The following is a 17,599-nucleotide window of genomic DNA, read 5'->3' on the forward strand; positions in this document are numbered from 1 at the left end:
TTACTATTTTGAAATCTTGAATTTTGTTGATTGGAAAGAATATTTGAAATGTTTTCTGTATAATATGATTTTAAATTGAATTGTTTAAATGTTTTAGCAATTTAGATAATGGGTTTTAATCAAATTTACATATATGATATTTTCTCTTTTTGTAATTATAAGTTAGAACCATAAATAAAAATTTAACTTTCCCTCTCCTGGGAGATGTCTTGAGAAAGTTTTTTTTTTAAAAAAAAAAAAAAATTATGTTGAGTTATAAATATTTTCTTTTTGAAGTGTAAGATAATTAAGAGATGGATGAATTTATAAAAAATGTAAATTATAATAGTATTTTTAATTTATACATATTTTTTTACTGATATTCTAGAAGTATTATCTACAGATGTAAAATTGATTCAATTAAATTTTTTTTATTGACAAATTAATTTGATGCACATATTATTCAAAATTAACAAATAATAGTGTTCTTAATTTTTTATTTATATAATGTAAATTTCCATCTTTTTAGACCGAAAAATGTAGTTTTAAGAACCTAGCTATTTCAAGAATGTAACATTCATGTATTAACCAAACATCAAAATCTTATGTATTAAATGTCTTTTTTTTTTTTGGTTAAAAGGTAAGCGAATAGTGTTGTGCATCTGCTTGTAACGTATGCTTATTCCACGTATAATTTCTAGAAGTAGAGTCTCATCCTTTTTAATTTTATTTCTAATATTCTTTCTATTAATTCTTTGCCTTCCAAAAAAAAAAAAAAAAAAACGCAAAACCCTCTTTTAAAATCATTTTCCACACTATAAAAAATAAAAAGAAAAAGAAAAAACAAGTAGTACTCCATGAAATTAGAAAATTTTTAGATTAATCATGGTCCCCTTATGGGTGTTTTGCTTGATTGTATGACACCATAATTAATTAATTAATTAATTAATTTTGGTTTTGATATTTTCTTCTAATTTTGTTGTTAACAATGAAGAACAAAAAATAATAGCAGCCAAAAAAAATTATGACGAAAGAATTGCTAGAATTTAATTTGATTTGCACTTGCGTACGACGTTGAAATAATGCGAATTTAGACTTGTTGTCGTTTAGTGAAGTGCAGTTACAACTTGCAAAATATTAGACATAGGAAAAGTACAACCTCTAACGCAAACAAAGCATCATTGTGTATGAAATGAAGACAACCTTGTATTAAGGATTACCACTCCATTTCTTTTCTTTTTTCAGCTAAGAAACTTAATGTTTTTGGTTTCATATCTATACATCAATACATCATCGTCATCGCAGAAATCCGTCTGTAATTGCCCAGAACTTTGTAGTGGATCATCATCATCCTAGTTTTCTACGTTTTTTTTTTTTTTTTTTATTTCTTTAAGAAGTCAAATATAATTTTCTTTATATTTTGAAGGATTAAAATGTAATTTTTAATAAGAATTTTTTTCAATTCCTTGGGAAGCTGTGTCCGCTTTGAGGCCAATCTGTATGGTTTTGCTTTGTCGTTGGGTGAAAGTCCTACCTCCGCACTTGCCCATCTTTATATATAAAGATTTTTAATTGCCTGCTTTTCTATTTTACACAAGAAAGTTCTGACACTGGACTAGCTAACATCCAGTTTATCTAAAATAATAGTGATACATGATGCTGCAAGGATAAAAAAATATTTAAGAAATTTATTTGAATGTAGTTTTAGCCATGGATGAAGAAGAATGTAAAAATGAAGAAGCAGAAAGGCTTGTACTGTTGCTTTCAGGATATGATTGTTCTTGCATCAGCGCTGATGATGGAGAGTTATTGCTATTCTCCTGTTGAGTATTTCCTGAAGATCCATTTATAAGCATGTCCACTTTCAAGCACTCGTGATCTCTAATCTCCTGCCTTATTTCCTTGAGCATTGCTGATACATCCTTCATGTTAGGCCTATCATCAGGACTTGGATTTACACATAGCAAAGCTACTCCTATGGTCTGCAACATCTCTTCAATCTCTGATTCGGGCCGAGCTCGTAAGCTAGGATCGAGCACTGCAATCCCTCCTCTCTTCTGCCTCACCCAATCTACAATGTGAAGCCCTTCTGGTATTGTTGGATCAATTGGTTGCTTCCCAGTTAGTACTTCTAGCACCACCACACCATAGCTATACACATCGCTTTTTTCGGTTATCTTCATCATATATCCGTACTCTGCAAACCAAATAAATGAGTCTCATCATTGTGAAAATTTTCTAAAGTCAAATCAGGACAATGCTATCAATATGCAATTTGAAAATTTTAGCCTCATCAGGACAATGCTGGTATGGATTTTGAACTCACCTGGAGCAATGTAACCATAGGAGCCAGCAACAGTAGCTGAAGAGCGAGCAAAATCACCATCATCGACAAGCTTGGCAAGTCCGAAATCAGCAATATATGGTTCAAATTCTGGGCCAATGAGAATGTTGTTAGCCTTAATGTCTCTGTGAACAATTGGAGGAACACAGTCATGATGCAAGTAAGCAAGACCTTGTGCTGCTTCCAAGACTATCCGGTACCTCACTTCCCATTCCAAGCAACCACCACTTCTTTCATGAAGAAGACTGCCTAAGCTCCCATTAGGCATATAGTCATACATAAGCAATCTCGTGTTTCGATTCCAACAGCATCCCAAGAATCTAACAATGTTCTTATGGCGAATGGAACCAAGAGTTTTTACCTCAGCTGAAAAGGAATCGCGAACTCCTCCAATTCCTAACCTATCATTTTGACAATCATGTCCTGCAGCAATTGTTGCTGGCCAAAGCTTTTTAACAGCAATGACTTCCCCATTTTCAAGTTCTGCACGATACACAATTCCTGAACATCCTTTTCCTATTACATTGTCTTCCACTAGGCATTTTAGGACTTGTTCTACTGAAAAATTTAGCTTCTGAAATGGATTGAAATGCCAAGGCCATGAATCTCCTCCCAACTCAGATTCACAATCATCTCCTATCAATTTTCGAGCTCTAAAAAAAATAATCGCCCCAAAAATTGCCAATGCTATAGTCAAGGCGACGAGCAATGCAATGGCTAGTTTAAGTCTCTGTGATCTTTTCAAGTGACCATTATTAGCCATGCTCATCATTGTTGCATTGCTTAAGAAACATGACTCACGGCCTTTAGAACACAATCCCTGATTTCCTGCCAAGTCTGTCGCAGATAACTGTCTAAACAGCTTATTGTCCGGAAGATAGCCAGAGAAATTGTTGTAGGAAATGTTTAAAGAAACAAGATTTTCAAGACCAGCCAGTGATACCAAGTCTCCTCCTAGCTTATTGTGTGATAGGTCAAGAATAGATAATTTGTTTAGAGCAGAAATCTGTGGTGGGATTACCCCAGTAAGCGCATTCCAACTCAAATTCAAAGCAATATCAAGACCATCAATATCAAACAGTTCAACTGGGATCTTGCCAGATAGTTCATTGCTACTGAGATCAAGAAGCTGAAGACTTGAACATTGACTAAGTGAGGAAGGAATTCCCCCAGAGAAAAAGTTCTTACTTAGAATCAGTCTATTAAGTGAAATAAGTTTATTAAAACTAGTTGGAATTTCACCCACAAATTGATTCATAGAAACATCCAATACTTGAAGTCTAGTAAGAGAAGATAAAGAATTAGGCAAATTACCTTGAAGGGTGTTGTTACTTAAGTTCAACATCTGCAAATCAGAGCAATTTCCAATTTCGTCTGGTAAAGTCCCACCAAGATGGTTTTCAGACAAGTCAAGAAAATTGAGGTCATTGAGCAATCCAATTTCTTTTGGAATATTTCCACTGATTTTGTTATTTACGAGGCGAAGACGAATAAGAGCGCTGCAATTACCAATCTCTTGAGGAATTGAACCAGAAATGTCATTAGCAATTAAAAGAAGCTTTGTTAGGTTCTGAAGCTGAAATAGGCCAGGAGGTAAGCTACCAGTAAGTGCATTATGCGATAAATCTAATGCTTCAAGGCTTCTGCAGCTACCTAACTCTACAGGAATGCTTCCTTCAAGTTTGTTCTGCCAAGCAAAGAAGACTGTTAACTGTGTCAGCATACCAAGCTCTTTAGGAATTGAACCTGATATCTGATTAGCATCAAGCTGCAACTGTAGTAAATTTGTAGCATTTGAAAGAACTGGAGGGATCAAACCAGAAATATTATTATTGCTAAGCATAAGCTCTTCGAGATTTGATAGGTTGCCAAAAGACTTAGGTATGTCTCCAGAGAAAAAATTTAAGGAAAGATCAAAAATCTTCAAGCTTTTACAGTTTCCAATCTCATTAGGAATAATCCCATCAAAATTGTTTTGCCATAGTAACATCTTTTCCAGCTTCAGTAGTTTACCCAACTGTGGTGGCAATGAACCTGAGAGATCATTCTCATATAAAAATAAGTTGACAAGCTCTGAGCAGTTGCCTAAATCAGGTGGAATCTCACCAGACAGCATTGTAGTGTATACTGATAGTGTTTGAAGCTTGCTTAGCTTGCCTAATGAAGCAGGTATAGAACCTGAAATTTTAGTATCAGCTAAACCAAGAACTTGCAAATTCTCGCAATCTCCAAGCTCTTCTGGAATCTTTCCTGCAATGTTCTTGTTCCCTCCAGCGCGAATGACCTCTAAATTTGTTAGTCTGCCTAGTTCAACTGGAATATTCCCGCTAAAGAAATTATCATATATGTCAAGATTCTTGAGATTAGAGCAATTACCAAGCTCAACTGGGATTTCCCCAGTAAACTCATTGGAGTTCAAAATCAAGTCCTGAAGATTTTGGAGCTTGCCAATGCTTTTAGGAATACTACCCACAAGACTGTTAGAACTAACATCAAGGACTATCAGGTTTTTACAGTCTCCAACATCAGGTGGGATAGTACCGGTGAGATTAACAGCAGAAAGAATGATCTTTTCAAGGTAAAGAAGAGAGGAAAGATTGGAAGGGAAAGGAAGAGCAATATCAGTAGACTGAATGTTGATTTCAATAACAAAGTTATTAGAAGAGCAAGTGATATAAGACCACTTACAAGGGTTAGAATCCAAATGGTTCCAATTAGAGAAAACTGGAGAGAGTAAAGAAGAGGAGCTGTGAAGCCAAGAAAGTAAAGTATCGACTTCATTATTTGCTGCAGAACTAGCAGCAAATACTCCAAGTGCAAGAAAAAGAAAGAAGACGAGGTGGTTGTGGTGGCGGTGGTGGTGGTGGTGGTTGTAGGGTTGCCTCGACATCGGCATTGGCAATTTGCATCAAATCCCAAATCTCTCTTCTTGATTCTGCATTGGGTTTGTCTAACCTAATCTAAATCCTCTTTCTTCTCTCTCTTATGTTAAACTCAAAACTCACTAATAAGATTGTCTTTGAAGACAAGCAACAAACACATACATACAGAGCAATAAAGAAAAGAAACAAAAGATTAAAGATTTTCAACTACTCCACCACCTATTTCACCTCGGGGTTCTGTTTCTTGATCTTTTTTCTTTATTTGAATAGATACTCCATGTGTTCTTGCATTGTTTTCCTCAATAAGTTTTCAGTATTATTGATTGTTTTAGCTTTGATAACAGAGCCACCACTCTTCCTTGAAAAAAGAAAAAAAAAAACCAACAAGGCATTACCTTCGGTTACATTTCTCAAGAATCTTGAAAATTTTTCCTTCCTTCTGGTTTAAATCATTATAAATGTTTTATCTATAGCTTATATATGTTCAAGAAAATCTGTGCGGTCTTCACTTCCTTTGCATTTTCTTTTTGAGGTACCAAACAGGTAGATATGGCAAGAATTATAGTTATATGTCTAAAAGCAATTCAATATTTCAAGTAACAAGGTGAGCAAGACAAGCTATCATATTCTCTTATGGGGGAACTTTGCATCTCTGATTGCCAAGCAGATTGTACTTGTTCATCACATTATGAGACCCATACCCATTAACACATATATAAAAAATGAAAAATTTATTATTACCTTGAGGAAATTCATTTTTTCCCGGGTAATCTTTTTTTTTTGGGCTTTGCTTAGTTATTAATTAATTATTAAAATAGTTTATAAAATTAAAAGATTGTGAATTTAAATTTTAATCGAAATTTATAGACCATTAAATTTGGAATAAGTCTAGTTATTGGTAACATATTTGACTTGTACTAATATAATTTTAAAGGGTTGTTACACTAGTTCTTATATACTCTATTTGTCCACAAACTTAAGTCATTTTAGGGAAATTTTTTGTCCACAAATATAAAAAAGTAATTAACGATGTTTTTTCAATTTTATTTGCAATAATGATCTTTACAAATTTTGATCAAATTAATAAACATTTTGTTATAATTTTAAGAGAGTTAATTATTTCATTAATCACCGTGCAATAACCTTAAATGACTTATATTTATGGACGGATTAGTAATAATATTACTACCATATATAACATAAAAAATACCCCTTTTTGTCCATTTAAAATTTTTATCGTAGTAATTAAAAAAATAATTAAATGACTTAAATTATAACAAAAATACTTCTAAAATCAATACTTTTTAATCTTTTCAAGGCATAAATAATTTTGGACATGGTTTAGATTAGACGTTTTACATGGTAATACAAGCTTTTTTTTTTTTTTTTTTCTTACCCATCTAGTGATTTTGTCCGGTATCTTTTATTATTTGGATAGTCATACAGAAAGAAGTACAGATTTCGTCCTCAATAGAAAGAAAAAATTTAAAGGTAATCAAATCGAACTTGTAGAAAAACCATAGCGACAAATAGTTACCAAGTGATGAAGCAAACGATTGCCTATGACATAAATATTATATTTTGTCAATTTGATCGTATACTTCAAATCAAAATTGTTTTTTTTTTTTTATTCGTTGTATAAGTGGTTTATTATTAGACTTTCTATGTAAAAATATAAAAACATATTGATCTGTATCCAATATTTATATACAATTTTTCCTTAATAAAATTTCTAGTTTGATTTCTTCTAAAAAAATAAATTGAATTTTCACGATCTTTGATATATTACCAAAATTAAAAAGAAGTATTCATATATAATTATTCTTCTGCCACTAACAAGATTAAAATAAAGCATGAAACTTTAATTTTAAAGCATTGAAGGATCTTTGGAAATGTAAAGTATAGCTATGGTGATTGTGGAAGCTAAGAACCTATTCCCTACCTAACTTCTTACTCAAACTTACATTAACTTGTAGTATTTGTTAAATGTGAGTATGTGAGTATGCCCTCATAGCATATAATTGAACCAACATGGATATAAGATTATTTATATAAAATCAAACAATTTTTAGAAATGGCCCAGAGCTCTAGGACATGACCCTTGGGAATTCCCCACTTTGGAATCTTTACACATTTTGTTTTGTCAAAGCCTAAATAAAAATTTCCAACAATATTAGCTTTTTCTATGGACAAAACATGAGGGATTCCTTTCTTCTGGATTCAAATTAATTAATATAACATTGCCTTTAATGTTTATTGCCATTGTTTATTAGTAGTCAATGACTTCAAACTACTAGAATATAAACTTACAAATTACAAGAGTCCAGGACATTGTTAAGTTGGGCTGAGCTGATCTTATATGGGCCCTTTGTTTTAGATCCAGCTGGTTCTCTACTGCTCTCTCTTCTTCGCTCACCATCGCTGTCTGGCCTGCTTAATTTCTTCTCTGTTTTTGTTCATTGATGACGATCCTATAATCATAAACGACCGTATAATTTGAAAGAACAGGAAGCGTGTATGGCTTCGTCGGCCATTGTTGATAGCTTATGCTCCATTCCACTCTCCTACTCTCCAAAACGTTGCAAATTCCAAACCCTAACTCTCAATTCACAGTTTCTTTTCTCTAATTCCTTTCTACGACTGAAGAATCAGCCTCTACTTCCAAAATTGCAAATTCTGAGGTCCAAACCGCGCAATCCCAGGTCTCTTCCGGTTGTCTTTGCCGCACAGTTTAATTTCGTTAAAGGTATGACATTTTGGGGCTTTAATTTTACTTCTTTTTGGTTTTGAGCTCGTTTTTGTCTACTTGAATTGTTTTGGTTTTTTGATTCCCAGTGTTTGTGACATTACGAAATTCCATGATTGGTTTGGTTAATAATTGTATTTAGATGTTTATTTGTTATTACTTTAAAATTTCAGCTGATTGGTGTTTCAAAATTTGTAATTTTCAGATTTAATTGTTAATTTTTGGTGGTTTTTGATGGTTTACTGGTTAGGATTGCTGCTAAGTTAAGCAACATACAAAAAAGAGCGGTGTGTTTTGCATTACTAATGGGTATTTGGATTCTGCAATATAGTTGTTCAAACAGTATTGAAGGTTGGAAAAGATGGCATTGAGGCAGGAACAAATCTGGTGCCTGTAAGTTCAATTTGGCTCCTTTCTTTAATTGATTTCTTTCTTGGGATGATTTAAACGATATATATGCATTTCTTTTACCGTTTGTTGCTAGGACTCTGTACCAAGACCAATTGCAAGGATCTCTGTGACAATTGCTGCACTGACCATTTCACTCTTTGTGCTCAAGTCATTTCTGTCTACAGCTTTATTTGCACTGGTATGTTTTGCTGTTTTATTCTATTTGCAAGAATCAATCTGTAATAGTTCAAAAATTATCAACCATAATTCATGGATGTAAGAATGGAAAATCAATTGCCTCCTCTGCCCATGTAATGCGCATCTTCATCTTTCATGCACCTGCTCAGGAAGGATTTAATGAACTTTGTACATAGATCTGCATTCTTGTTAAACTTGAGAGTAGACGTTAGTTTTAATTAATGAATCTTATTTATTTATTTTATGGTAAGTAGTTGCTTTCTGTTTGATGCTCAGGCCACAATGGGGTTCGTATATTTCATCTTCATCGCCTTGAACAAAGATCAAGGGCCAAGAGATGGTGGAGGTGGAAATTCGTCCGATGACCCATTAGAAGAAGCAAGAAGAATAATGGAGAAATACAAGTAATAGCAGCAGGAATGATCAATTTCCATGTTTTATGCATGCCTTATAGTTATTTTTTAAAATATTATCGGATAGAAGATATAATCAGTAGATGGAAATTTCTTATTAGAGAAGGAGAAATTATACAATAGTTTCATATTTATGTCAAATTATTTCTCAAGTGCCATACTTTTTTTATTATTTATCATAAGGTTCACAACAATAGAAACTACTCTTCCATGTTAATAATGCACCTCAAGCCTTCCCCTTTCAGCATCAAGTCAAAAGCCTTATTGATGTCAGAAAAAGGAACCCTATGAGTTATAAACTTGTCCAATTCCAGTTTCTGCAGCAAATTTAATCCAGTGTAATTCATGGGTTAATGGTTAGTGAAATATAAGAACATATATAAAAAACCTACAATTACAAGAAGCTATAACATATAAGATCACCTTGTTCATATACATGTCAACAACAGATGGGAGATCGGTTCGCGGTTTATAGTTCCCAAAGAAAGTTCCTTTTAGAGTTCTTTCATTAAGCAAATTGATTGGCTTGGTCATAAAAACTGCTTCTTTGTTCGGTACCCCGACGAGCACAGCCACCCCCCATCCCTACATGGTCATGCAAATTCCATATTATTCTGCTATAAATCTGTTAAATGACATACAAAATATTAAGACTGCTGATTCTTACTAACGGTGAATAGGCTTTTATGACTACAATATGTGAATTTCACTTTAAAAGTAAACTTTAATTACCTCTAACAACATTTTAGGCATGGTACTTTTATCAATTAAACTCAAACTACAATGCCAAGTAGAACTATGAATAAGAAGACTTTTAGTTTAGGTCATTGCTTAAAAATTGAAAAGCTTACATCATGAACACATTCAAAAGCTGCAACCATGGCGTCAATGTGCCCTGTGCACTCCACACTCCTGTCTACTCCACCATTTGTCATCTCTGCAATTATCTGTTGAACTGGACGGTCATGATCCTTCGGGTTCACAAATTCAGTTACTCCAAACTTCTTGGCTGAGTTACGAAAAATATCAGTTACACCTATATTGATCATATTTGTATTAAACTAAGTAGCAGATGGGATTTGTTAATACAAGAACATTCTACCTTCTTCAAACCTCTTTGGGTTCAAATCCACCCCAATGATCCTAGATGCTCCAGCAATTCTTGCACCTTCTGCAGCCTAAGCAGATTTAAAGGAACATAAGGAGAAAATTTCTAATTTGTTGATTAATGTAACCTCTAACCTGTTACAAAATGAACAAATTGCTATGAAGCTCTGCATAGAACTTACTGCTAGGCCTACAGCTCCTAATCCGAAAACAGCAACTGAGGAACCTTTCTTTGGTTTAGCCACATTCAATGTCGCACCAAGTCCTGATGTGAAATTAGGAAAGATTTTTTCTTTTCAGAATCCTATTTGAGATTAAAAGGGGAGAAAAGTTGAGGATTTAGCTATTAGCGAAGAAGTGAAAGCACAACCTGTTGAGATACCACAACTAAGAATGCAGACTTTATCCAAAGGAGCTAAGGGATTGATCTTTGCAAGAGATCCTCTATGAACAACTGTGTATTCACTAAATGTAGAAGTGCCAACAAAATGGTTTATTGGCACCCCATCAATCGAGAACCGAGACTTTCCATCATTAAGCATGAAACCCCTATCAGTGTTTATTCTCAGCAAGTCACACATGTTACTCTCCTCAGACTTACAGTGCTCACATTCTCCACATTCCCCAGTAAATACTGGAAGAACATGATCCCCAGCCTCGAGGTCTGTTACGCCTCCCCCGACACTCTCTACAATTCTGCGAGGATAATCGAAATAATGGAAGCATTTTAAGGCTTGTAACATTGGAACATAATTATACACATATAATGGAAGTTAATTATTTACTACGTTTGAAACACTAATGACTTGAGAAACTAAAATAAGATTCAATTTTAATGACTTTTTAGGATTATAAATATATAATCTTTGTTTACCTGCATAGTATATAGTTCGAAGCAGAGATTTAGATTATTAGATATAGATTTACAGCTTTAAGAATTATAAAACAAAACTTTATCAAAAGAAGAGATAAGAAAGAAAGAATCACTTATGCCACAGTCTTGTAAACTTGTAAAGAAGAGGAGAAACATACCCAGATGCTTCATGTCCAAATATACGAGGAAACAGTGGCGTCTGACCCTGAAAGTTAAGACCCAAAATTCAAAATTTTGAATTAATTCATAACAAATAATAGTTTAAGAAAGTATTAGACCATATATTATACCTTGGCTTCCCAGAAGTAGAGATCAGTATGGCAAAGAGAAGTATATTTAATTTTGATCCTCACTTCCAAGGCCTGCGGTGGAGCTACCTCCACTTGCTCGATCACCAATGGCTTGCCTGCCTCCCATGCCACCGCAGCTATAAAATATGCATAAACACAAACATAACATTCTTTAAAAACTAAACAATACCCAAGTCAAGAAATGAGTAAAAAAAAAAACCCATATATAAAAAGAAAGGATTTAAGTCAAGAAATCTGAAACAGCCAGTAACTAGTAATATTCTTAATAAATTAAAGACCTTTGCAGGGAATAACAAGACCAGCAGTGCTTGACATGGCTGATTCAATTGGAGAATAATGGATGGAACGAGCTTTGCTTGTTTTAAAACTCAAATAAGAGACTCTAATAGGAGGAAAATGAGTGCCAAAGCTCTGTTTTTGCAGCTTATTAATAAAGTATGGCGTTAAAGCTTTTAGCCTGTGACACGTGCACATAGTCATATGGAAACAATAATTCAAAACAAAAGTACGGATTTTATTTTTTTTGTTTTTTTTCTCAACCCCAATAATCAAAACCAATGAATGAGTGCCTCAATGTCAAAGCTCATCTTAGGCAGCTGCTTAATAAAAATCAAAGAATCTGAACATTTTTGTCAAAAAAACCATGAACTAATGGCACCCAGGAAAGAGATCTTTTGGGTGGCAAGTTGGCAACATGGCTGTGGTTTTGGACTTCATTTCACCTGGTTTTTCTTCTCCTGTTGCTTGATTCTGCTGCGTCCTATTAAATAACTTTTCCAATTCTCAATTCATGTTTAAGCTTCGTTAGAGTTGAAATTCATATCTCACTAACAATTTTTGTTTATTATATAATCAAGAGGTGTAATCTTTTCTAAGCTTTTAGAGATTAAAGGTTTTTTCTCCATCAACAAAATGTATTTCCCGTAAATTGAAAAGGTGGCTCACCGTAAGTGCTGGTTATCTTACTAACAATTTATTTTTTTTGAAAATTAAATTGAAAGTATATTTAATATATTTAGATTTCTTGTTTTTGGTAAATCAACTCTAGACCTCATCCATTATTCATTCCTAAAAGAATAGTTATATATTCTCTTTATTTCACTTTGTATTGATGCTAAGAGTTACCATGACGAAAGATGATGAATATTATGCAGGCATGCTTTCATTTGCTAATTAAAATTATTAGATTTAGTTTCATTTTCTTTAAAAAAATTGAAAAAAGTTAAATTCGTTTCAGTATTTAAAAATATTTAAAAGTCAAGAAAGTCAAAAAATGAATCGAATGAAGTGAGCTAAACTAATTAATTTCAGTTTAATTCTATACACAATTTTATTTTATTTGATTTCTTTTAAAAAAATTTAGTTTATTCAATTTGAACCGAATTATTAAATATCTACTCTCAAGTTTAAATTGAATAGGCTAATTTTCTGAATCTATATGGGTTTATATATTTGTATTAAGCATATTATTAATGAGCTGGCAAGTTAATTCATGATGTGATACAATTATTTTCGGGTTATAATTGTGTTTGCTCGAGTTATTTACTTTACGTTTATAGTTGAACGACATAAGCTAAAGATGCACTCCAACGCCTTACTTATAGAAAATGATAGGAACGCTTCATGCATTTCATCTGGGTCATCCGACGACAGGTCGCTTAAAATACAGTTAGAAGTTGACGCAGCATAGTTTTATTGGTGGAAAATCCAGCCATAACTGAAAATCAGTTTCCTCCATCTCAAAAAGAAATCTATATAGTATATTGCATACATTATCCATTCAATTTACGAGCCAATGAACTTAATATGTGAACCGACCACCGCAACTCGACCAACTCACCCTTCTTCACTCTTCCCACAAATTGCAAGATGCAAATCCATCAAACAACTGAAACAAATTCACGCCCACTTCATCAAAACTGGCCTTATCGGCGATCCTCTAGCTGCAGCCGAAATTCTGAAATTTCTGTCCGTCTCCGACCGCCGGGACCTCAAATACGCCCGTAAGTTTTTTACCCAAATGAATAATCCCAATTGCTTTTCTTGGAACACAATCATCAGAGCTTTTGCCGAAACTGATGATGATGATTACAAGAACCCATTAGAGGCATTGGGTTTTTTTGGTCAGATGTGCAGTGAAGGTCTTGTAGAACCCAATAGATTCACTTTCCCTTCTGTTTTAAAAGCATGTGCTAAAATGGGAAGGATTCAAGAAGGAAAAGAGATTCATGGGTTTGTTGTTAAATTAGGATTGGATAATGATGAATTTGTTGCTAGCAATCTTGTTAGAATGTACGCCATGTGTGGAGTTATGGAGGATGCTTATTTATTGTTCAGTAATTATGTTTCTCATTTTGATAATAATTCCACTAAATTAGTGAGAAATAAGAGAATGCAAGAGGGTGTTGTTGTCTTATGGAATGTGATGATCGATGGATTTGTAAGGCTTGGCGACATTGGAGCTTCCAGGAAGTTGTTCAATAAAATGCCTCAAAGAAGTGTTGTGTCATGGAATGTAATGATTTCGGGGTATGCACAAAATGGGTTTTTTAAGGAGGCAATGGATGTCTTTCATGATATGCAAATGGGAGATGTGTCCCCAAATTATATCACTTTGGTTAGTGTTCTTCCTGCTATTTCGCGCTTGGGTGCACTAGAATTAGGTAAATGGGTGCATTTGTATGCAGAGAAGAATGAAATTGAGATTGATGATGTGCTTGGTTCTGCTGTAATTGATATGTATGCAAAGTGTGGGAGCGTTGAGAAGGCAATTCAAGTATTTGAAAAGATAGAAAATAAAAAGAATGCTATTACTTGGAGTGCTATAATTGGTGGGCTTGCCATGCACGGTCGAGCAAATGATGCTCTTGATTATTACAGAAAGATGCAACAAGCAGGTGTAACTCCTACTGATGTTGTGTATATCGGTTTATTGAGTGCTTGTAGCCATGCTGGTTTAATTGAAGAGGGTCGTTCATTATTCAATCATATGGTTAAGGTTGTTGGTATAGAACCTAGGGTCGAACATTATGGATGCATGGTTGATCTTCTAGGTCGTGCTGGGCTTTTGGAAGAAGCTGAACAACTTGTCCTAAACATGCCTATTCGACCGGATGATGTAATATGGAAAGCATTACTTGGTGCTTGTAAAATGCATGGAAACGTAAAGATGGGTGAACGTGTTGCAAGGACTTTGATGAAGTTGTTTCCACATGACAGTGGATCTTATGTAGCTCTCTCCAATATATTTGCCTCTAGGGGAAATTGGGTTGGAGTTGTAGAAGTAAGGCTAAAAATGAAGGAAATGGATGTAAGGAAAGATCCCGGTTGTAGTTGGATTGAGATTGATGGGGTGATTCATGAATTCCTAGTAGAAGATGAATCCCATCCTAGAGCAAAAGAAATCCGTTCAATGTTGGAGGAAATTTCGAACCGAATAAGATCTGCAGGTTACAGGCCGAATATTACACAAGTCTTGCTCAATATGGATGAAGAAAAAAAAGAAAGTGCATTACACTATCATAGTGAGAGGATTGCTATTGCCTTTGGTTTAATCAGTACAAGACCCCAAACACCACTCCGGATTGTTAAGAACCTTCGTGTTTGTGAAGATTGTCACTCTTCGATTAAGCTAATTTCAGAGATATATAAGCGTAAGATTATTGTTAGGGACCGGAAGCGTTTCCACCATTTTGAGAAAGGAGTATGTTCTTGTATGGACTATTGGTAGCTTCTTGTCTTGCCTCTTTTCATTGGCAGGGTTTATAGATTTACCACAAGTTTGTTTGTAGATTTACCACAATATTTTCCTGGTAGTGTACTTGGTCCAGATGCTATTGCCTCCAGAATTGCCAACTTGCCCAATTAAGGCCAGCTTCTCAGCTTCCAGCCCGGCCCTTTATAGAGCTAGCCTAGCTTATTCACCCAAATTATTGCCATAATCCAAAATTTGAAATGGCCAAGGCCCAATTGTCTGTTTTTGGCAATAATTTTTTAAAGCAGGTTTTAGCATTTATTTTAAATTAATTTCGAGAGATTAAAGTAGCGTTTTATAAAATATTAATCCCTTAACGTTTAATTTTTTAATATTTTATAAAAAGCTAACTACTAAAAACCGCTGCGAAAACATTTAATTTTTTCAAACAGATTGTAAGTACCACAATGATAATGTTATGGAATTTCCTGGAATATTACCTTTCGGTTATGGCAAATAGCCAAATATTATACGGCTGGGATTAGGACTGGGACTGCTTTTCCACCGAAGTCTTGTCGATGCTTTTGTTATATCTTTAAAATGATGAATGTCTTTGTAGGTGCCAAAACTAAGAAAGTAATGATAGTTTCTTTGTATCATGCCAAACAAAGTTCCATGCAACAATAAGAAAATTCCAGTTGGTTTTGTAATCCTCAGTGTAGATAATAATTACTTTATAACTTCAGGTGGATTTGTTTTCAAATCCCATGTTGCTACTCAACTCTTTCTTTTTAAAATCTTTTGATGAATTTAGGAAAAATTTCCATTAAAATACTGTAAAATTATGTGGAAATTATTGTACATTTATTTGAAATTTTCACATCAAAACATATGGAATTTCTCGGCACACGATTTTCTACATTTAAATAAAGGGTGGTATTCAAGTAAAATCTGAAAAGATAATATTTCCCGGATATATTCCACAATAATAATAATAATGACGAAAATATTAATATAATTGATTTTAGATTTTTTTTATGGAAGATTAAATAAATTATAAGACATTTTCACCTTAGTTTGAAAATTATAATAATGGGATGTAAAAGGATCTTTTGACACTATTAATGATTTAGTAAAATGATTAGAGAAGATTAATTAGGGTTAGAGTGGCGTGAGGTATAACAGTGAAAATGGCAAACACAAACATGCCATATCCTACCTAAACACCCACTATAATTCCATTATAATTAAAAATTCAACCACTTGCCCTATATTCCCATGGTATGTCCTTAAAAAAACAAGGACTATTCTTTTTATGCACAGGGCCAGGGCCATATAGGCTTTCCCTTAAAAAGGGCATAATTGCCATAGGAGGTCCCATAGAAGAACAAAAATAAAAAATTATTCCCAATTATATATATTCCAAAGTGAATTTGTTTTTGTCTCTCTCATTGCACTTTCAAAATTATTACAATTTTATATAAAAGGAATTATTTCTTCCTAGAAATTATAATTTTAGCAAAAAATAATTTTTTCAAGGAAAAGCAAATATCCATATTTGAGATTCAAGATAAAGTAAATATTTACATGTTACTAATTCTGGAATTAATAGTTAAATTCTAAAATTTTGAATTTAAAAACCATATATGAAATTAGGAATATTGGTTACTTATTTATTTTACATGGAAAGTAGGAATGCTTTTTGACTTTGTATAACAGGAAATGTAAGGTGAAGCAGTACAAAGTACAAACTATTTTTAAAAAAATAATAATAATAATTTATTAATAATGAATATAAATTAAGTACGTCATAATATTTCTATAGGAATAAGAAATACAAATATAAAAAATTGAAATCTTCTGTTTGGAGATGTTCTTAATTTTGGCAGAAGATATTAATATTCCGGGTAAAAATTGGTCCATTTTTAAATAGGACGATAAAAGAAACCATCCACAATGTCCCGAACATTGTTTTTTCGAAAACTTATTACAACTGACACTCTGAGAAGAGTTTAATACATCAAATTTTAATGGAGGAACATGCCCTACCAGGCTCCATTGATAAAAAAAAAAAAAATCTGAATTTGAAGATCTAAACTCTCCAACCACAAACAATCAACCATCCATCATGTCTTTCGAACTGTCCAAGAAATAAAATATCTATATAAAAACTCTTCAATACAGAGGAACAATCCCATGAAATGAGAGAAACTAATAACCCCACTAAAATGGTACAAAAAATACTCAAAATTTATTATTTGAGAGACTAAATTCAAATTTCATTCCAAACGATCGTAGATTTGAAAATTATTAAAAAGAAAACTAAATAAAATAAAGAAAAACGAGAAAGGGATGGAAAGAAATTAACGCCGATCAAAACAGATAGTTAGCGGTGGTTTAGAAACAAAATCTAACAAAAAAAAAAAAAAAAAAAAAAAAAGAGACAACTAGGTTTAGTACCCAATAGGTTTTTCTTTTTTTCTAATACAAAGTACAAACTATTAGCCCTGTAAGGTATTATATGTTATTTTTAACGGTGAACTGAATATATTTTACAAGTGGATATTTCAATTTTAACATATACCTTTAATATTGTTTCGTGCACAAATGCAATAAAGAGTTGATAAAAAATAATTTTAATAATTATTGTATAATCTATAA

General features: G+C 33.2%; 4 protein-coding genes across 4 annotated transcripts; 2 read left to right on the forward strand and 2 right to left on the reverse strand.

The window, feature by feature from the left end:
- Positions 1-1,522: 1,522 nt before the first annotated feature.
- LOC105644430 (uncharacterized) lies at positions 1,523-5,763 on the reverse strand. Its single transcript, XM_012229776.4, has 2 exons — positions 2,306-5,763; positions 1,523-2,176 (listed from the first exon to the last, which is right to left on the reverse strand). Exons 1-2 carry the CDS (start codon positions 5,217-5,219, stop codon positions 1,668-1,670), a joined length of 3,423 nt encoding a protein of 1,140 aa, XP_012085166.1. The 5' UTR covers positions 5,220-5,763; the 3' UTR covers positions 1,523-1,667.
- A 1,815-nt stretch (positions 5,764-7,578) lies between these two features.
- Positions 7,579-9,104, forward strand: LOC105644428 (uncharacterized). The gene is made up of 4 exons (XM_012229773.4): positions 7,579-7,951; positions 8,283-8,344; positions 8,436-8,540; positions 8,816-9,104. Exons 1-4 carry the CDS (start codon positions 7,723-7,725, stop codon positions 8,945-8,947), a joined length of 528 nt encoding a protein of 175 aa, XP_012085163.1. The 5' UTR covers positions 7,579-7,722; the 3' UTR covers positions 8,948-9,104.
- Positions 9,026-11,683, reverse strand: LOC105644429 (alcohol dehydrogenase). The gene is made up of 9 exons (XM_012229774.4): positions 11,523-11,683; positions 11,224-11,360; positions 11,092-11,138; positions 10,430-10,755; positions 10,242-10,324; positions 10,055-10,130; positions 9,804-9,961; positions 9,376-9,537; positions 9,026-9,269 (listed from the first exon to the last, which is right to left on the reverse strand). Exons 1-9 carry the CDS (start codon positions 11,557-11,559, stop codon positions 9,153-9,155), a joined length of 1,143 nt encoding a protein of 380 aa, XP_012085164.1. The 5' UTR covers positions 11,560-11,683; the 3' UTR covers positions 9,026-9,152.
- Positions 11,684-12,961: 1,278 nt separating this feature from the next.
- On the forward strand, positions 12,962-15,092 carry LPA66 (Pentatricopeptide repeat (PPR) superfamily protein). The gene has a single exon (XM_012229772.4). The coding sequence runs from the start codon at positions 13,040-13,042 to the stop codon at positions 14,972-14,974; it is 1,935 nt and encodes a 644-aa protein (XP_012085162.1). The 5' UTR covers positions 12,962-13,039; the 3' UTR covers positions 14,975-15,092.
- Positions 15,093-17,599: the final 2,507 nt, after the last annotated feature.

Source organism: Jatropha curcas, chromosome 3, assembly GCF_041381405.1.
Source record: "Jatropha curcas cultivar XTBG-Jc1 chromosome 3, XTBG_Jcur_1.0, whole genome shotgun sequence".
In the NCBI taxonomy this organism is placed as follows: domain Eukaryota; kingdom Viridiplantae; phylum Streptophyta; class Magnoliopsida; order Malpighiales; family Euphorbiaceae; genus Jatropha; species Jatropha curcas.